The sequence below is a fragment of the Podospora anserina genome, chromosome 3, assembly GCF_000226545.1.
Source record: "Podospora anserina S mat+ genomic DNA chromosome 3, supercontig 2".
In the NCBI taxonomy this organism is placed as follows: domain Eukaryota; kingdom Fungi; phylum Ascomycota; class Sordariomycetes; order Sordariales; family Podosporaceae; genus Podospora; species Podospora anserina.
Window position 1 is genome coordinate 1,748,197 of NW_001914856.1, and position 19,863 is coordinate 1,768,059.

At 53.1% G+C, this 19,863-nt stretch overlaps 9 protein-coding genes across 9 annotated transcripts in view; 6 read left to right on the top strand and 3 right to left on the bottom strand.

The window, feature by feature from the left end:
- Window positions 1-1,796: 1,796 nt before the first annotated feature.
- PODANS_3_6840 (uncharacterized protein) lies at window positions 1,797-2,672 on the top strand (the record flags this gene model as incomplete). Its single annotated transcript, XM_001909452.1, has 1 exon — window positions 1,797-2,672. The coding sequence occupies one exon, from the start codon at window positions 1,797-1,799 to the stop codon at window positions 2,670-2,672; it is 876 nt and encodes a 291-aa protein (XP_001909487.1).
- A 350-nt stretch (window positions 2,673-3,022) lies between these two features.
- PODANS_3_6850 (uncharacterized protein) lies at window positions 3,023-4,098 on the top strand (the record flags this gene model as incomplete). The annotated part of the gene is made up of 2 exons (XM_001909453.1): window positions 3,023-3,559; window positions 3,613-4,098. 2 exons carry the CDS (start codon window positions 3,023-3,025, stop codon window positions 4,096-4,098), a joined length of 1,023 nt encoding a protein of 340 aa, XP_001909488.1.
- Window positions 4,099-4,464: 366 nt separating this feature from the next.
- PODANS_3_6860 (uncharacterized protein) lies at window positions 4,465-7,035 on the bottom strand (the record flags this gene model as incomplete). Its single annotated transcript, XM_001909454.1, has 1 exon — window positions 4,465-7,035. One exon carries the CDS (start codon window positions 7,033-7,035, stop codon window positions 4,465-4,467), a length of 2,571 nt encoding a protein of 856 aa, XP_001909489.1.
- Window positions 7,036-7,207: 172 nt separating this feature from the next.
- PODANS_3_6870 (uncharacterized protein) lies at window positions 7,208-8,017 on the top strand (the record flags this gene model as incomplete). The annotated part of the gene is made up of 3 exons (XM_001909455.1): window positions 7,208-7,246; window positions 7,405-7,508; window positions 7,564-8,017. 3 exons carry the CDS (start codon window positions 7,208-7,210, stop codon window positions 8,015-8,017), a joined length of 597 nt encoding a protein of 198 aa, XP_001909490.1.
- A 1,055-nt stretch (window positions 8,018-9,072) lies between these two features.
- PODANS_3_6880 (uncharacterized protein) lies at window positions 9,073-11,672 on the top strand (the record flags this gene model as incomplete). The annotated part of the gene is made up of 5 exons (XM_001909456.1): window positions 9,073-9,162; window positions 9,213-9,605; window positions 9,664-10,921; window positions 10,971-11,029; window positions 11,085-11,672. The coding sequence occupies 5 exons, from the start codon at window positions 9,073-9,075 to the stop codon at window positions 11,670-11,672; spliced, it is 2,388 nt and encodes a 795-aa protein (XP_001909491.1).
- Window positions 11,673-12,939: 1,267 nt separating this feature from the next.
- On the bottom strand, window positions 12,940-13,785 carry PODANS_3_6890 (uncharacterized protein; the record flags this gene model as incomplete). The annotated part of the gene is made up of 1 exon (XM_001909457.1): window positions 12,940-13,785. The coding sequence occupies one exon, from the start codon at window positions 13,783-13,785 to the stop codon at window positions 12,940-12,942; it is 846 nt and encodes a 281-aa protein (XP_001909492.1).
- Window positions 13,786-15,247: 1,462 nt separating this feature from the next.
- PODANS_3_6900 (uncharacterized protein) lies at window positions 15,248-17,488 on the top strand (the record flags this gene model as incomplete). The annotated part of the gene is made up of 1 exon (XM_001909458.1): window positions 15,248-17,488. One exon carries the CDS (start codon window positions 15,248-15,250, stop codon window positions 17,486-17,488), a length of 2,241 nt encoding a protein of 746 aa, XP_001909493.1.
- An 898-nt stretch (window positions 17,489-18,386) lies between these two features.
- PODANS_3_6910 (uncharacterized protein) lies at window positions 18,387-19,222 on the top strand (the record flags this gene model as incomplete). The annotated part of the gene is made up of 2 exons (XM_001909459.1): window positions 18,387-18,475; window positions 18,535-19,222. 2 exons carry the CDS (start codon window positions 18,387-18,389, stop codon window positions 19,220-19,222), a joined length of 777 nt encoding a protein of 258 aa, XP_001909494.1.
- A 341-nt stretch (window positions 19,223-19,563) lies between these two features.
- The window catches only part of PODANS_3_6920 (uncharacterized protein), a gene marked incomplete at both ends in the record, with an annotated part of 1,459 nt that continues 1,159 nt past the window's right edge, over window positions 19,564-19,863 (bottom strand). The window contains one exon of the mRNA XM_001909460.1: window positions 19,564-19,863. Within this exon, the coding sequence (XP_001909495.1) occupies window positions 19,564-19,863 (300 nt within the window).

Sequence of the window (19,863 nt, forward strand, 5' to 3'; positions counted from 1 at the left end):
CCCCATTCTCTTCCTCGCTACCTCTCTCTCCGCGCAGTGTCATCCGGTTTCAGACTCTGGTGCCCATGTACCACCATCACCGACCCAGCCCGTCGACCACCTCGGAAATGTTACCAATACTCTCGTGAATCCCTGTGACGGCTGCTAGGGATTGGGAAAACCCAAGACTGAAATGCGGCGAGGTCAAAGAGGGGGGTCATCGTAGGACAGGGGTTGGCGGTAGTGGCTATAAAAGAAATGCCTGGAGCAGGAGCCGAAGGCGAAGCCGGGAAAGAAAACAACGGAGCCTGGCACAATAAAGAGAACCCGAGAGCTGTCGCAATTCAGCTTTGCTGAGCTGTTTGCGCACTCTATTGTTTTCGTCCTTCAAGATTTCATCTTTTTGGGAGGGGAAAGGATTCTGCCACAAGCTTGCCCTGTTCGAGTTATTGGCGGGAAAGGGCGACTTCTTAGGCTCGGCATAGAGTTCTTGTTCTGATCAAAACAGACGCGCTTGCTTCTTACTGCCTCCCTACTTTCCCACATACCTGCCCATGCTGCTTCTTACCTTAGCTTATTGGCAAACAGCAATGCAAAGAATCCGCCTGTGGTGGTTAGTGTGTTTATTGTAGCAGACAATGCTGGAATGACTGCACCGGAGGCTTGCTCATAGGCTGGTGGAGGACAACTGTTGGAGAGGGCGCTGCGGTCTGGCGGCAACGAGTCATGGGCCAGAGAAGGAACAGCAATGTGGCCTACACATAATCAAGGGATGAGGAATGAGGATAGTCATAGAGCCTTAACGAATAGTCGAAAGGCTTAAGGGATGAATTAAGACCTTGAATGAACTTGATAGCCGTCAAAAGGTACTGGAGTAGCCTTCTCTAACTAATATTGCAAAAGTGTTAGAAGGGGTAGATGAGATATGAATTTAATTATGCCTGTTAGGTATGGACCCATTGTGCAATATGACTGTCTATCGTGGACGCCGAGGCCAGAGAATCAGTATCACTGAGCGGAGTCTCATACCGTCACTGGGAAATATCACGATACTGGTAATGCCGACGTTTCTGGTGGAGAACTTGCAGACTGATCGAGGGTCCAAAAGCTCATCGGCAGTCGGTAGTGGTGGATCGCTTGCAAAAAGTGTGTGGGTCATGCCCACGTATGCCAAGAGCTGTCAGGTGGGGCTCTTTATTGGCCGGTTCTTTAGACGACAACGACTGGGCGAGGTGAACAGCACCAATCAACAAACTATTGCGTCCACCATTGGAGGTGCTCTGGAGGGGAGGGGCCAATGTGTAAGAGATGTATAGTCGGGAGGGGTTGCGATAATGAGGTGATGAGTTGATGGACGGACTGGAATGCGACAGCGTGACACAATGGCCACGGTGAAGTGGTATCAGACGACAAATGCAGCAACTGAGATGCAGCCGGACCTATTGCACCGGAGATGCTGAGTTTCGTGACTGAGCTGCTTATTAACCTAAGTATCGTTGTCGGGGTTCTCGGATGGAGGGGCCGCAGTTCGAGAAATTTCTCGCTTTGGGCGCCTGGTCTTTGCTGTGCCTTGCTTTGGTCCCCTTGAGCTGCCGCTTTCCGTCGCCTTGACTTGTCCGGATCAGTCCAAGGTCCAAGACATCATCGACTTGTCCCCTGCGAAGAAATTGGTATAAGTTGTTCTCCCTCCCTTCGATTTCTGGGTACTACACCAGTCAACATCTCACAACCATTCCAAACGACTTGGGTATCTCTCGAATACCACAACAACATCATAACCCACCCCTTACCCACGAGGCAACAGACACCAAGTCAACATGTCCCAGATTGTCCCACGCAACGATGCCTGGCGCACGCACCCGCCTCCGGGAAGCAACCAATACCTCAGCGACAATGGCTCCAACTGGCTCTTTGCCGTCGCCGCCCTCTTCGGTGTCACCACATTGGGCCTTTTCGCCCACAAGTTCAAGGCCCGCAACGGTGAACGCTTCTTCCACTACCTCTTCATCATCGCCGCCTTTGTCGGTCTCATCACCTACTATGCCCAGGCCTGCGATCTCGGCTGGGATGTGATCGCGCAGGCGAACCAGATTAATCGAAGCGGTCTCACCCGTCAAATCTTTTGGCCCAAGTATGTCTTCTGGGTTGTCGCCTTCCCCGCCGTCGTTATCGCTCTTGGTGTCCTCTCCGGTGTCTCCTGGGCCACCATCCTCTTTAACGTCTTCCTCACCTGGATCTGGCAGCTCAGCTATCTCGCCGCCGCCTACACTCCATCCAACTACAAGTGGGGCTTCTTCGCCTGGGGTCTCCTCGCTCATCTCTTCCTCCTCTACTCTACTTTGATCCACAGCCGCAGGAACGCCACCCATGTTGGCATCCGCAGCGACTACACCAAGCTTACCGGCTATGCCAACTTCCTTTGGCTCATCTATCCCATTGCCTGGGGTCTGTCTGATGGCGGTAATGTCATTGGTGTTACTGCCAGCTTCATCTGGTTCGGTATCCTCGACTTGCTTCTCATCATCGGCTTCGCTGCTTTCACCATTGTCCTCTCCCGACGGTGGGATTATGGCAGACTCAACATTGCCTTCACCCAGTATGGCCGTGTCCCTGTTCACGCTGGCAGCTTCCCCGAGAAGAACTCTCCCCATGCCAACGCTGCCGTTGCCCCCAGCACCCGCGCTGCTGTTTAAGTGATTGATGAATAGCAATGCATCATCAATGATGCTTGTTGGAGTGGTCACCGTCTCAACTTGAAGCGGAGGAAGGAATAGGTGACGGAAGCCACTCATTTACCCGAAGCTTATGTCTGTTGTTATCAATTCATGGGACAGGTCTGCATTTCAGAGATACCCAAAGTCACTCGCTAGTTGCGTTGGTCATGTAGGATAGAATTGGATTGGCTTGGATTGGAGGAGGCGGTAATAATGTCTAATATACGGCAGACGTAATGGTATAATCAATGAACTATTTTGATGAACTATTTTGAGTCAAATATCTTGGAACCAAGATCTCGTGTGGTGATCTCTACATTATGTGAGCAATGTCCAAGACTCACGACGATGATGACGGTTTTATGGGCGAATGCCTTCTAAAACCACTCCGTGTAAGTCCCAAAAAGGAAGGAGCTATGACCACCACCCACCCATGCACCCCACTTTTGCGCAACCGCCAAGCCCGGAACACCCACAAGCTCCAAGCTCGCCTTGGTTGCGCAGCCGTTCAATTGGGATTCTTTTTTGAGAAGTCCATCATCAGACGATCTTCCACACCTACCAACACCCACGGTCACCACCATTCGGTCACACCAAACATGAATTCAATACCAAGAATAACCCGGCGCCTAGCCGCCACTTCCCAGAAACGCTTCTTCACCCCCAACACCCCCCGACGAGCGAACCCCCAGCAACACCCACACTACCACCAACCCACCCCCTCCGGCTCCAAGTCCTCCAACCCAGAAATGGACAGGATACACCAGCTCTACCGCCAGCGGAACCGTTCAACCGCCTTTTACACCATCTCTGTGATCCTCGGCACAGTGGCCTTGAGTTACGGTTCAGTACCAATGTATAAAATGGTTCGTCCCCCCTCCCCTTTCCTCTTCCCCCTTTACTCACCTCCCCCCGTCAGATCTGCCAAACAACCGGCTGGGGCGGACAACCCGTCCGCGCCCACGGCGGCTCCTCCTCCTCCTCCTCCCCCGACGAAGACATAACCGCCAAACTCATCCCCATCACCACATCCCCCCGCATCCGCGTCTCCTTCTCCGCCTCGGTCTCCGACCTCCTAGACTGGAAATTCGTTCCACAACAGCGAGAAGTTCGGGTTTTACCGGGAGAGACAGCGCTGGCGTTTTATACCGCGACGAACAACTCTGACAAGGACATCATCGGGGTGGCGACCTACTCTGTCACACCAGCACAGGTGGCGCCCTACTTTAGCAAGATTCAGTGCTTCTGTTTTGAGGAGCAAAGGCTCCAGGCCGGGGAGACGGTGGACATGCCGGTTTTCTTTTACTTGGATCCGGATCTGCTAAATGATCTCAACATGAGAGGGGTGGAGAGCGTGGTGTTGAATTATACATTTTTCAAGGCTAGGTATGATGATCAGAAGTGAAAAAACTCGCCTTCTCAAAGAGGGAAGAGTCGCCATTGGGGTGGTGGAGGAGTGGCGTTTGAGAAAGGGGTAACGTCACGGGAAAGAAATGAAAGAAATAGGGTGTAAGATGGGGTGTGAGATATTATTGTTATCAGGTTTAAAGGCATCATCATAGGTGGGGGGGGGGGTTACATAAAAACATTTTCCCGACCAGAAGGCAGGAAAATTCCTGGTCGGTTGGCATACAGGAGTGTGGGCGGCACAAACTATGAGATCTCATCTTTTTTGTATATATACATACACGTTACACGTACACTTATATTCTACAAGAGGTGATACCCGAAATCTTACAACATTATCTGTACAACTTTTCCTCTGACAAACCTAACGTGACCCCCCACCACCACCCCACCTCCCCTCACTCTTAGCCCCCTTCTTCACCCCCTTCATGCTCCTCCTCGGCCTGCTGAGCTTCGCCTCCTTGCTCTTGAGCTCCTTGTTCACTAACCAGGCGTTCAGCGGGGGGCGATAGCCGATGAATTTCCCTTCGGGGGAGTAGACGTCGATGACAGGCCAGTTTGGTTCCGGCTCTGCAGTGGTGTCTTGTTCTTCTTCTTGTTGTTGTTGTCTCTGGTCAAATTCATCTTCCCAGTCATTTTGACTTTCTTCTCTTGGTGGAGAGGGCTTCTCATCCCACGCGGCCCAGAGATCTTCCCTCAACTGCTCGTCAGACATCCTCTCGTGTCTGGGGGTGTAAGCCGGTTTAGGCTTGCGTTTCTCCTTTTTCGGTTCCTTTTCCCGAGAGAGGGAGTTGACCGGTTCGGGCCGGAGGTCAAGCGTTGGGTTGGTGGTGGTTGCGTCCGTTGCCGGAGAGGTGAGCATGTGGAATGGGTCCGAGGAGGGGGGTTTGGCGTATACTGGCTTTGGGGCGGAGGTGTCGAATAACTTTCTCGTGCGGACTTGAACAGCTAATTCTACCCAGCCGACGCCTTCAATGAGGATATCGATGCCCAAAACGCGGTAGGGGAGTTGATCGACCTTGAGACCGACGGCTTCTTTCCTTGTCAAGGGTCCAGTACGGGCTTTGGTGATGTCGTATCTTAACTGGAACGCTCCCGCATGCTTGATCTTCTCGCCCGTCCCAGGGAGGGCAATGTTGCCTACTTTTGGTGCGTTCGGGTCTTGGGTTTGCGTTGCGATGGCCTTCTCGGTGGAGGTGAGATGCGGGTCGATGGGGGTGAAGGCGTATGCCAGAAAAACAAGCTCTTCGTCTGGGGCGACGTTGCGGGGTGTGATGCGGATGAAGCCGCCGATGAGCAGGGACTGACCGGGTTTGATGGTTTGCTGTTCTGGAACAATGCGTTGTTTCATGACGAGAGATGTGCGGCATTCAGGGCGGACGAAGAGTTCGATGTCGCCTCTCGACAGGCCGGGGAGATCGATCAGCTCGCCTTTGCCAGATCCAAAGGGAATCCTGATGGGGGAGGCGGTCGTGCCAGGGAGGGAAGAGACGATGGGCATGGCTGGGTAGGCGGTCTCTTCTTGCGGTGGGGGTAAGAGGTCGGAGACCGTGTGGAGACTGAGGCCGGGGAGGAGGGTGTTGCGCGCTTCTTCATCCTCGGGGTTTTCAGTAAAAGAAAGTGGCTCGGCTGTCCTCTTTGCGAAGACATTAACGGGGGCAATCTTCTTCTTGTTGAGCAGCACCGCGGTAGCCTCTGACATGCGGTTCTTGGGAAAGACTGCTTCAAAGAGCTGCGATTTTCCAACGTTGACTTTGCCAACCATCCAGCATGCGCCGCCACGCTTCCAGACATCTTCCTTGAGCTCCTTGGTCCACCATCCTCGCTTGGCGCTGACGCAGTGGACGTTTCCTAGTCTGACACGTTGACCAACCCTTCCCAGGGCGTCACGGAGGGTCTCTCGAATATAAGGCATCATGGAGTCGACCATTTCCTTCTTGGGCGCCAAAAGATCGGAGCGAGTGACGATAAAGCTCATCTCAATTAACCTGCCACGCTTATACTTGTGTTGCCCTCCTCTTCGGTTCTGCGTACGTAGGGTGATGTCCAGAATGCTGTGGAGCCTGGGCAGGAGAGACATTGGGAAGTCGGCGGCGTCAATGATATGGTAGATATGGTTGTATTTGTATGGTGATTCTTCGATGGTCTCCTGGATAGACTCCAGAGTCGGGTGGTAAATGGAGTTGCCCGTAGAATTGTGAACCAGATTATGGCAGCGATCGCACAGCGGTGGACTTTCAATCTTCTGCAGTTCGCGTTTGCTTGGGGGTTGTCGTTCCTGGGGTAGAAGTGATTTGAGATCGATGCCTGCTTGTGCCAGCGTGTCAAGGTCCAGCCCACTCAATGCATCTTTGATAATATCATTCTGTTCCAATTTGTCCGGTTTGGTTGTTTTATCTAGTCCCAAATATTGTCTGATGCTCTTCCGTGACATATCATAGTAGCCAGCTTCGTCGGGGACGGCGGTTTGCGACAGGGCACCACAGCCATGGCATTGAGGCGGTAGTTTCTTTTTGGGTGCAACTTCGAGGCTCGTGATTTCTTCTGGCGCATCCGAAGTATGCTCGAGACCACTTGATTGCTCGTGGAGTCTTCGGAGTTGTTGGAACTGACATGGCGCATTCTGACGATGGTGTGGGATGGAAGGTCGAGAGTGAGGGGCATTTGCGACAGTCGATAGCGATCGAAAGGCGGGGCATAGGTAGAGAGGCACTGAGGTTGGGGTGAGATGCTCGGCATTAAACACACTCCCCAGCCATCTTGAAGACGCAGTCCGGGCCGGCCGAATATGCATGATTGAAAAATATCGATTTGACAGATCTGACGTTGAAGAACTGGCAGCCTTTGACTTTGCGCAACCCGCATCTTCATCCAAAATTTCTGGACCCAGGAACTTTTTTGGCAAGGGTTGCGGCCGGCAACCTGGGCTTGGCATCGATAACAGAGCTCCCGGCAGGCAAAAGCGGTGAGCTCAGTTCCTGAAAATTATTACGGGGTCACTCAGTAGCTTGAAGGTGGTGCTGCCCGCGCGATAGCCATCATCGTCGAATACCCCCGCCTATCACATCCCGCCTGTTTCGAGCCTAGCCACTCGAGACATCTTCACCATGGTCGGCGTAATAAGGAGATTACACAAGCTCAAGGCTGTAAGTGTTACTGTGTGCTGAATGAAAGAATTGCGGGACTAATTCGATTTCTCTGTTACAGAAGGTTCATCTGCCCCCCAGACCCCTCGTCGACTAACCACTGCGCCGATGGTAGACAGCCTACTGCCCAGGGTACAACTTGCTAACGATATTCATAGCTCCTTGACATCAGGTGCGGGCCGGGGGCTGCCATCTTCCCCAGCGATGTGACCAGGATACACCTCGAGTTTGCCTATGGTCTGGCAGGACACTTGGGACCAAGGTACGGCAAATATGGCTACGAGCATAGGGGAAGATATTGACGAGTCTTTTCTTAGGAAATTTTGGAACACAAATCTCCCACGACTGAAATTCTGGAACCCCGCTATTCCGATGATTGTCAACCGAACAACAGACGTAACTGGGCCAGCGGTGTTGAGTGTCTACTTCCGCGAGCCAGGCTCGATCCTGCAGGAATTGCAGACGCCAAGTTCATCTTTCCACGGGTTCGCCAAGGCCCCACAACCAGCCGAGGGCGAGCGTGTCCTTACGATTGATATGAAGAACCTGCCGTCCGAGAAAATTCTCGACGAGCTCATCAGCAAGAGTGGCGCGGTTCCAGTAAGACCAACACCGCAAGACGAGGCCGACTTGGCCGAACTCAGGGACTTGGAGCGCACGGGAGAGATCGACCGGGAAAGAGTAAAGAGGAAGACGGATGCTGAGAAGAGGGAGAAGAGGCTCATTGCCCAGGCGCAGTCTGAGGCTGCCGCTATCAGGGCTGCGCTGTAAGCAGCTTGGTGGTGTTGGGGACAGTTGGTTGAGCGTCACTCTGGGCTCGGAAAGAGCCCGGAGCTTGTATATCATCATATGTAAAGCATTACCCAAAAGAACATAAGATTCCACAATGTTTCTGGGCTTTATCTGGGATACTGGAAGTTTTACATGGCAAAGGGCATGGAATTCATGAGTTTCCTATTCTCCGATACCCCACCAAGATGTTTCCTCGAGGGAGCTCCGAGCGCGCCACTTATCAAAGATCTGTCCAGACGGTTGACATGTGAGCCGCAAATCACATTTCTGCAATGTTTCGTTTCGTGTAAGGGATCGAGTAATTGCTGGTGCTACGGCAAAGGGATGAAGTGCCTTACCCACATCCATATATACCTTCAGGAGCAACCCTAGGGTGAGGTTATCCTTGAGATGCCAATACGCGAGCAATATATCTCATCTGCATTACCGATAAACACAAGGCTAAACCAGGAAAGAGGAATTGATTGAAAGGCTTGGACTCAACATAGGGTACCATTAATCAAGATGTTGGTTGACAGGCTCGTGTGCGACGGCTTACAGGGCGCTGGTACGAGGGAGGACCCCTGCAGCCCACACACTATTTCTGGGGAACAGGGGGGCCAGGGGGCTTCGCGCCAAGCCCAACCTGGAAGTGGTGCTCTCGTTCGACGGGGAAAAAAGGCCACGACTGCCTTGGGCGAGCATCATCCCTTTTTCCCTTTCAGCTGAAGCTCTTCAAGCTCGACTTCACTTGCGCGAGAGCTGCACGCTTTCTTCTTCATCGCCTGCCATCAAGTGTCTCCATTTCTTTTTGGGGGACACTTTCTGTTGGGTGCTTTCTTCAACCAATCTAGGTACTGGACGGGACCAAACCTTGTTCCAGCACGCACTTTATTCTTTTTTCGACACGCTCGTTTTAGCCATTTTATGATCTGCATCTCCATATCAAGACAACCACCAACACCGAGGCCCGTCCGCAACCACCCTGAATATCAACACCACCACAAACCCAATTCCTATCAACGAAGCCGAATTGATTAGTCCCCTTCGCCATCATGGCCGCCGTCAACGACAGAGGCCCTGTCGTCACTGGCGCTGATCTGGGCGATGCCCGAAGACGTAACGTCCCAGGCACTCCCCAGACAGTTGCCGTCGTCCCAGAGCCTGATGATAAGAAGAAGGTCAAGAAGGTGAGCACCAATTGCCTCTATCTACACTTTCTCGGGTGTCCGTATCATCACTGGCAATAGGATGCCCCGCCAAGGCATTGGGCAGCTTGCGCCAGATCGTCTCCTTGTGGCCATGTGCTAACAGCTTGTGTTTGACAGGAACCGTCCTTCCTCGAGATCCTGGACCAATGGGAGTGGATCATTGCCCCCATCGTATTCACCGCGCTCGCCTTCTTCACACGTCTCTACAAGATCGGTCTTTCCAACATCGTTACTTGGGACGAAGCCCAGTTAGTAGACCCCCCGTTATCTCGTCGTTGTCTTGTCGTTGCAACGGTGCCGCTAACCTGACGGCCTGCGACAGTTTCGGAAAGTTCGGTAGCCACTACCTCAAACGCGAGTTCTACTTCGATGTCCATGTATGTTCTCCGAGTATTACAACAGCCAGAGCCTTTGCTAACCGGGCTGTCTTGCTAGCCCCCCGCTGGAAAGCTTCTCGTCGGTCTGAGCGGATATCTTGCCGGTTACAATGGGTCCTTCGAGTTCAAGTCGGGAGAGACCTACCCTCCTGAGCTCAACTACACTTTTATGCGCCAGTTCAACGCCTTTTGGGGTGCCATTTGCGTCCCCCTCGCCTACTGGACTGCCAAGGAGCTCAAGCTCCGCCGCAATGCTGTCTGGCTCGTCACTCTTATGGTCCTCTGCGAGAACTCATACACCACCATCTCCCGGTTTATCCTCCTCGATTCTATGCTCCTGTTCGGTACCGTTGCCACGACACTCTGCTGGGCCAAGTTCCATGGCCAGCGCAAGAACAGCTTCGAGCCCGAGTGGTTCTTTTGGCTGTTCATGACTGGTCTTAGCATTGGTTTCGTTACCAGTGTCAAGCTGGTGGGACTCTTCGTCACTGCTCTGGTTGGTCTTTACACCATTGAAGATCTCTGGAACAAGTTTGGCGACACCAAGATGCCAATCTCCACCCTCGCCGCCCACGTCGGAACTCGCGTCGTTGGTCTCATCATCCTGCCCTTCCTTGTTTACCTTCTCAGCTTCGCCATCCACTTTGCGGTTCTCACCAACAGCGGTCCTGGCGATGCCCAGATGTCTTCACTTTTCCAGGCCAACTTGAGGGGGACTGAGGTCGGCAGGAACAGCCCATTGGAAGTGGCCATCGGTTCCAAGGTTACCATCAAGAATATGGGCTATGGTGGCGGTCTCCTCCACAGTCACGTTCAGACCTACCCCGAGGGCTCTGGCCAGCAACAGGTTACCTGCTACCACCACAAGGATGCCAACAACGACTGGTTCTTCTACCCCAACCGCCGCGATGCCGATTACGATGCCGCTGCCGAACCCCGTTTCATTGCCGACGGCCAGACCATTCGTCTCCTTCACTCCCAGACCGGCCGCAACCTCCACTCTCACCAAATCGCTGCTCCCATCACCAAGGCCGACTGGGAAGTTTCCAGCTACGGCAACATCACTGTTGGCGACGAGAAGGACCACTGGAAGATTGAGGTTGTCAGCGATGCTGCCTCCAGGGACCGCTCCAAGATCCGCACTCTTACCACCGCTTTCCGGTTAAAGCACGAGGTTTTGGGCTGCTATCTCCGCGCTGGGAATGTCAACTTGCCCCAGTGGGGCTTCAAGCAGATTGAGGTTACCTGCACCAAGGACAACAAGCCTCGCGACACCTACACCCACTGGAACATTGAGTCTCACATTAACGAGAAGCGTAAGTCAGGATTATGAAGTGTGACAAGACCCTTACTAACTGTCGATAGTCCCTCCTGGAGACCCTGGCCAGTACAGGTCGCCCTTCTTTAAGGACTTCGTGCACCTGGTAAGTGACTGAAAACCGGCCGCTGAATCTCGATGACGCATGCTAACTCTGCTAGAACGTTGCCATGATGACCTCCAACAACGCCCTTGTGCCCGATCCCGATAAGCAGGACGACTTGGCTTCTCAGTGGTGGCAATGGCCCATTCTGCACGTTGGTCTCAGGATGTGCGGCTGGGACGACAAGATCGTCAAGTACTTCCTTCTCGGCAACCCCCTCGTCTACTGGGGCTCGACTGCCGGGCTCGGTGTCTTTGGTCTTTTGACCGTCTGGTACATCCTCCGCTGGCAGAGAGGGTACAGGGAGCTTTCCCAGTTCGACATTGACCAGATCCACTACGCCGGCATCTACCCCGTCATTGGCTGGTTCCTCCACTACTTGCCCTTCGTCATCATGGCTCGTGTCACCTACGTCCACCATTACTACCCAGCCTTGTACTTCGCCATCCTCACTTTCGGCTTCCTCACCGACTGGTTCACCCGCAACCAGAAGAAGATTATTCAGTACGCCACTTATGCCGTGCTCGACGCGACGGTCATTGGGCTGTACATTTACTTTATTCCCATCTGCTGGGGCATGACTGGTCCCAACAGGCAGTACGGCTACATGAAGTGGTTTGACACGTGGAGGATGTCGGATGCTTAAATTCTACCACCAAGGGGATTAGGAGGATGCAAAGGGGGAAATAAAAGGGATATGTGGAAACATGTGTTGTTGAAATGTTTCTTGTGTTGCTGTACGATGTTTTCAAGGCGTGTGTGGAATGGTTGATGGCGCGTTTGGTGTTGTGTGCATACCTCCTGTTTTCTTGATCGACACAAATGGCTCATCTATCTATCTGGCTTGGGCGCAACAAAATCTGGAAGGGGCGTCTGGGTGGGATAGGTAGGGCTGTTGTGTAAAGGGAGGGGGAAGGTGTGCGGCGTTATAAAAGGGAGAGGACACGCCAAAACAGCGAAGGGAAAAACATTCATCGGGGCTCTATGAGAGCTCTCTGTCTCGTCGTCACTATCTCTAGACATTAAAACTCTAATGTTTTGTTTTTGTTTTTTTGTTCTTCTTTTGTTTTTGAGGTGGGGAGGGGAAGGGGAGGGTGAGGTTAGATAGATGAATGTGGATGTCTGTCGAACTCGTGTGCCTGGCTGCTCTGAACAAAACTTGCAATGCGAGATGCTGTATGGCTCTCTAACTTCAACAGCCCTCGACCATTCACGGTTGTCAGAAGCCAAGTTGCTAGGTAAGCAGACTGGCTTGCTCCTTGACCTGGGTCAAATCATCACAGTATAGTCAAGTCGAAATATCCATTGGTCAATAAAGGAAACTTTGACATACGTCCTCCCTTCCAAACAGACCCAGTGATTCAGCCCCCTAACAAAGGACAGTAAACCACCCAGACCACTGCAAATGACCTCGAGTAAGCATAACTCAGATGAACGAGATTTGTGCCACGAATCGCAGTAGATATACTCCCAAATATATCTTTTTGCAACCCGTCACACCTAGCCCCTCCGAAATCTATCACTCAGTGGGTTTCCATCCTCGGAAGGGGCCTGACCCCCTAGGAGCTTCGACAGTCGAAACCCTCAGTCACTCAAAACGCTTCAACGCTGGATGCAGAAACCTAGTTACAATTGCTCTCCCTTGTCCAGTTTGTTTAATCAAGTAAAATGATGAATGAATAAAAAGGTGAGGGGGTATCATCTAATCTCTCCCTATGCTTTGATGTGTGTGTGTGTGTGTGTGTCTTTTGGACCCTTGTGTATCTTTTTGCTCCGGTGACTTGCCTTGCTTGCTCTCGACAACAACACACCCTGCTCCCTTTTGCAACTCAACCCCCAGCATTACTATTACAGATCCTCCTGCCCCTGCTCCCCCATAGTAACTCGCCCTCACCCCCAACCAGACTCATTACTCAACAGCACCCGCCCGAGCTCTTATTCGCACTGTTCGTCAACCTCACCGGCTTGCCCCCCGAGCTCCCTGGCGGCCCCCCAAAGTTCGGTCCCTTCACGCCTGACCTCCTGTCATTCAAGTCGTATTTCCCCTGTTGAATGTTCCCAAAAATCTTTTCGGCTACTCTCATAAAGGCCTTTTCTACTCCCTCCCCGCTCTTTGCGCTAGTTTCGACGTATTCAAGCACGCCATTCCTACGGGCCCACTCCTCCGCTTCTTGCCGTGAGACCTCGCGCTTGTTCTGCCCTCCCTCTGCTTCTGGCGAGGCCAGATCGGCCTTGTTACCCACGAGAACAACGACGATGTCGGGCTCGGCGATCTGGCGGAGGTCGTTGAGCCAGTCGGTGACGTGCGTAAAGGTGGACTTGCGGGTGAGATCGAAGACCAAGAGCGCACCGGATGCGCCGCGAAAGTAGGATCTCGTGACGGACTTGTACGTTTCTTGTCCGGCAGTGTCCCAGAGGGAAAGCTTCATGTGCTTTTGGGAGGCAGCAGCGGCTGCTTCGGACTGGGGGGTAGGGACTGTTGGGGGTTTGGGGAGGCCGGCTGGGGGCTTGCCGTTGGCAGGTTTTGGGGAAGACGGAGTGGACGGTATTGGGGTTGAGGTAGAGCACTCTTCTGTGGTGGTGGAATAAGGGGGACCGACGGGGACGATGCGGGAGCCAAACTCCACGCCGATGGTTACGTCATGATGGGTAACGAAGCGGCCTTCGCAGAGACGTATGGTCAGGGAAGATTTACCACAGCCTGAGTCGCCTATGCATACTAGCTTTGCGATATAGTCCCAGGCGGGTTGGGAAGTCATGAGGGTTGGTGGGGGAGGGGGGGGATTTGACGGGAGCGAGGACGGAGGAGGAGGAGGAGGAGGAGGCGAGGGTTGGGACTTGGGAGAGAGAGGGAGGACGGATGTGTGTCTCGGGGTTGGTTTTGTGTCTTGTGCGTGTGTGTGTTGCGATGGAGAACCTGCGGGCTATCGACAAAATCGAGAGGCTATTAGCGTTCGTCGGCGTGGATCAGGCGAGTTGATGCACGTCGTTCCGTTAGGACTTGGCGGACAGGGGACTTGGTCTCTGGGTGATCAAGAGATATTATCCGTAGCAAAGGGTGTCGTACAGATGTCGGGCTTGCTGGTGTCGGGCAGTGGTACGTTTTGGGCTGGCTACTGGTTGACTGGTTGGTTGGTTGTGTGATGTGAGAAGAGAAAAGCGGTTTGGCAGTTGACAGTTGACAGCTCCTGATGTTTGAGGGAAGGGTTGAAGCTTGGGTGGTAAGCTCGCTCCCATGTTCCACTTGTCCACGGGTGAATCAGCATCCAGCTGATGTGCGTTGCAGCAGGTGATGGGGCCTGGCCAGCCGTTATCAGTGACGCAAGATGCCGATAACACTCCCCTCCAGTTGCAGATGCATTATGGCGGTCTGGCTGAACGATGTGACTGCGTCATGGGACACTGTGCCGGTATGTCTTCTTTCATCTGGCCGTAGGACTGAATAGCTGCAACAAAGACGGAGATAACAGCATTCTGTACTTACCGGTATATCTAAGCTGCTTTGTGTTGCTGTCCTGGACCTCTGACTCAAGAGCTCTCTTGTTCGGTGGGTAGGCTAATATGTAAGTAGTGAGGTCTTCCCCACATAGGATCAGCAGCCTATGTGGGATAGTTGCATAACCGCAAGGGTGCTTTGAGCCTAGCGAGTGTCGGAAAAGGTGCATGGGGGCTTGCAGCACCTGGTCATCGGCCGCCAGTCACGTCCATCGCCTGCGTCGGTTGCGTCTTGCGTGGTGAGCAATGCCGGGCACAGTGCACTGGTTGCCTGCCCTTCCACGCCTTCTCATGCGACAGCTGTTTTGACTTTTGCACAACAACCGTCTCTCTACTTCTTCCCTGGGAGGCAGCAGCAAACCTTACCGTATCTTCGGAAACATCTCCTCTCCCCGGAAACTAGACCTTTCGAAGACACCGGAGTCGTACTGATTTGAGGAACTATACTGTCCCGTCTCGAGTCATCATCATTACATATCTCTGAGGTGCCCGACATACTGCTCCCATCCACAAGCTATTAGCCAGCCGCCCTGCCCGATCCTACCCCCTCTCCTCGTTCTATTTCCCCTCTGGACCACTCAGCAACTGCCAATACTCAATCGAGTGTGTCTGCGAGGAAACAAACGCCCTCTCTGGAGGGTGACGGGAGTTTATCGACATGTTCTCTGAATGTAAGTTTGCCTGGGGTCAGCCGCTGCTGCTCTCGTGTTTCACGGACACCCGCTTATGCCATTTCCAGATGCCTCTAAATTCCTTGCGCAGTCGCAGTCGAGGTTCTCCAACTTTGCCGGCCAGCCAGATAACGCCGACAGGCCATCACAGCCGTCCGGATGGCAGAATAGAGGCGCGCGATTCGGGGGACGTTCCTATCTCGGTCGGGGCGGCGGTGGGAACCCGTATCAAACCAGCAACTCCCGGTTCGGTAGTATGGCAGCCTTCGGTTCGAGGTACAATCAGGATGCCCCGTTGTTCCAACCCCCACTAGATCACGATGAGGAAGACGAAGAAGAGAGAGATCGAGAGGCCGCAGACATTTATGCTTTGCAACAATCACGCCGTGTTCTCGCCGCCGGCCGACTCGAAGAAAGCACCGAAACAGATAACGATGGGAGCCGCGCTTCGATAGAACAAAGCCAGGAGTATGAAGGATCTGGGTCTCTTGGGGAACGTCTCCGAGGCATCCGGAGTAGCTGGAACGGCCCCAAGAAGTACAAGAGGGCGACCATGGAAGAGGAGCCACCAACAGAACGGCCGGAGCCGAGGAAGCACATACGCGAAATATCGAGGGATAGCACGGATACCAAAGGGATGGAAGATGTTGGTCTAGAATCAACCATCGCCTACAGCGAACCACCAGCGGACTTGATGATGGAGGACAGTACCCCTCCGGCCTTCCAAAAGTTCAGGTCGCCTGGCGGTCCGTCGCGCCCGCTGCTTAGGAGAGATTCTGGCGAGGATTCAGAGCTTGGACTGCGACCGCCCAGCTCAGTCGGGACAGAAGTTAATGCCACTGCGCTGCCGCCAGCATCGGATGGAGAAATGTTTCGACACGACGCCTTCTTTGCCTGGATCTACCTGATCGCCCAAGCATCCCTGTTTGCTACCTTTGTCCTAATCTTCATGCATACAAGTGGTAACAAGGCATCTGGAGACACTATCTACACCACGCTAAAGGCATCTTTCCATCTGCTGGCTGTCGACACTTTGGTGGCCATCATAGTCTCCATGGTATGGTTGGCGGCGCTGCGGTCGTTCGTCCGACCGCTTGTTATCCTGGTGTTGGTGGCGGTGCCAATAATCCTCTTATCGTTTTCGTTGTATCCGTTCATTTCGAGTTATCAGGAGACTGGTGGCAGTTCACGATTCCAGGATACAGCCATGAGATCGGCAGCGACAATCCCTGGTATATGGGCACTGATATGGGTATACATGGTTTGGAAAGGCCGCGAGTCTATTCAGTCTGCTATGAGCATTCTCGATTTCTCGAGCCGCATCCTGACGGCGAATTCAGCTCTTATTTTAGTTGGCATGGGCTGCCTTGCTGCTGTGGTGCTCTGGACGTGGACTTGGCTTTTCATGTTCACTAGAGTATTTCTCGGTGGAAGCTTCTCCAACAAGCTCGCCAGGTTCATCATCAGCGCTTCGACTTGGTGGCTGGGGGCGTACTTTATACTCATGTACCTCTGGACGCTGTCGATCATCTCCGCGGTTCAGCGGAGCACAACAGCGGCGACGGTGTCGCAGTGGTATTTCCATCGGAATGCGGTTCCAGCTCCATCTAGTAGGGACGTTGTTTCCGCTGCCCTGAGCCATGCCATGACCACCATCTTTGGAACCATCAGCTTGTCGACGTTGCTAGCTCTTGCGATCCGCCTACCCCTACTGGTTTTACCGCGGAGACTGGCTCATATTCTGACCATGTTTGTCTACTCGTTCATTCCGACCCCGATCGCGGCGTTGACGAACCCGTTGACCTTGACATATGCGGCCATCCACTCGCAACCGCTGTCGATTTCGGCCAGGGGTCTGTCATCGATGGAATTCCTGGCACCCCAACGGCCTACCACTACTCTCACACCTGCCGCGTTGCCCAAGCATAACAGGCATTCGCCTCTTCTTCCCTACCGGCTTGCGAAGCTGATCCTTCACGCCACGCGCTTCATGATGGCCATTGCGCTGGGATTTGCGGGGTGGGTCATGACTGCGAAGCAACTCGAAATCGAAAGGCAGGGCAAGGTGGGCATCCGGGGAAGCGCCTATGCGTATGTGGTTGGGTTAATCGCCAGCTTCATAGGCTGGGGCATTTTGGGAGCCATGGAGGGCATTCTCAGCGGCATTGTTGATGGCGTAGTGGTCTGCTATGGCAGCGAGAAGAGAATGTTGACCGGAGCGGGAGGATACTGCATGGAGGCGGCGAACCTGTTTGGGGATAGAAGGGGACAGGGTGACAGAGAGTCTATCTATTAGAGACTTTTTTTTGGGGGTAACTTTTTTGTTTTTTTTTATATGCTCAAGCGCGGCGTTGTTGTGGATTATCATTATTATGGAACACACATTAGGAATGGGATGAAAGAATGATTAGTTTAAGTATTCTTGTTTATTTTATAGTGGTTCTAGGGATTACCGGGAGTAAAGAGTATTGCATGGACTGGTGTCCGGTAGAACGAAGACGGGGTTGTATAAGGGTTGACTCTAACTTGAAGAGCAGCATCGTTATAGTGAACAGGATTACCTGTGTCGTTACAAACTAGAATTGAATCATGATATTCTATTTTGTTACTGCCGCACGCTGCGGGGCTGTGTAGGTCTGGGCAGGAGGGAGAATGCGACTCACTCTCTATGGAATCAGATGGACAGCCATCTCATGTCACACGTCCGGAGCACGATGCCATGGCGCCTTCCCGTCCCGGATCGAACCAAGAAGGGGGCTGTGCAAATGGTCGGGTGAAGTCGAAAGTCCGCCGTTCGTCTTTTGCCCCTCACTGAGCAGCTCTCCCTCCAACATCATCATACGCCACACTCGACTACGTATGCTTGTCGACCAGGTGTAAAAAAGGTGCCTCCTCTTATCAAGCATCTGTTATAAAAGGGTATGTACATGAATTCTGTTTTTATTCTCGTGTTGTCTTGCTCAATTTTCGAAATATTTTTCCCTTACATTGACCAAACTTCCCTCTCTTATCGATTGCCCCTCTTTCGTCATCATAGCTCGCTCTTGATCACTGTGCCCCGCCATTTCCCCTGACAAGAGACAGATCTTGCCACTTACACCAAAGTAGTCACGAAAAAGATATCCTAGAAATCGGCATTTTCAGCATTTCATTTTTGCCGTTCGACAATCAGCTTGCTATTATCCCACAAAAACATGGCCGACTTTGACGCTCCTACCGGCCCTCCCCCGCCCAAGGTGCCAGAAGGCTGGGTCGCGCGCTGGAACGACCAGTACAAGGAATGGTTAGTAGCTTCTTCCCCTTTCCCCCCTCTACCCAATCCCCATTACTAACATTTGTTAGGTTCTACGTAAACACCTACACCAAAAAGTCCCAATGGGAAAAACCCACCGAGCCGGCCATCCCGCCCCGCGATGACGCTCCTGCCGGTCCGCCCCCGAGTTACACCGCCGGGGATAATAAACCTGTTGTTGTTTCTGATGCAAAGGTCAATCCTTACGATAATACCAACCAGTCGACTACGGGCGGTGCGTCCGGATCTGGGACCCATCAAACCGAAAGCGAAGACGAACGCCTGGCTAGGCAGCTACAGGCGGAGGAGGACGCTAGGGCGCGGTCTCATGGGGGTACTACAACGCCGCAGCAGAGCTTTCCGGGACAGCTCCCACCTAGACCGGATAATCTTGAGAAGGGGAAGAGTTTCTTGGGGAAGTTGTTTGGGGGGAAGAAGGGGGGCGGTGGTAGTCATGGGTCGGGGGGGACATTGGGTGGGTTGGGGGGGTTGATGGCTAATCGCCCTGGGAGTCACAGTCAGTATCCGGGGGGGTTATGGAGGGCCGGCGCCGCCTCCTCAGGGGGCTTATGGTGGTGGTGGTTATCCTCCTCAGGGAGGGTACGGCGGTTATCCTCCTCAGCAGGGGTATGGAGGTTACCCTCCTCAGCAGGGTTATCCGCAGCAGGGTTATGGGGGTTATCCTCCTCAGGGGGGGTATGGGGGTTATCCTCAGCAGGGCTATGGTGCTCACGGTAGGCCCGCGAAGAGCGGTCCTGGGATGGGGATGATGGCTGGTGGTGCGGCGTTGGGTGTGGGTGCTGGATTGCTTGGTGGTGCGTTGGTTGCGGATGCGATACATGACAATCAGCAGGAGGCTTATCAGGAGGGGTATCAGGATGGGGCGGAGGGGGATTTTGGTGGGGGGGATGATTTTGGGGGTGGTGATTTCTAGATTGGCTTCTAGAGTTGTGGTGGTGTGAAGAGGAAGAGTTGGGCGGTTGGTTGTTTTCTTGTTGTCTCTATTACCCCTCTGTGTTTTTCTTTGCTGTGTCTGGTGTTTTCTGTGAACCTATGATTGGGATGGCTTAGCATGGTGTCTACGAAGAGTTGCAGATGGTGTATGTTTGTATATACATGTTATGAATAAATGAGACCAGACTGTTATGCTCTCGGGTCAACGTATGTCTGCTATTGTGTTGCGCAACTCTGGCTGCTATAAAAAGTAGTGTGAGTAATGGAACGCCATTATGAGCTGAGACTACAGAATGTGTATAGTCAGTTACACGTGGTTGACTAGCAGAACCGTGATGTTTGGTTTTGGTTGTGATGACTTCATATTCCAAATACGTATCATCCTGAGTCCGAAGAGAAGGGGACCGAGGGCTGGGAGACGTCCT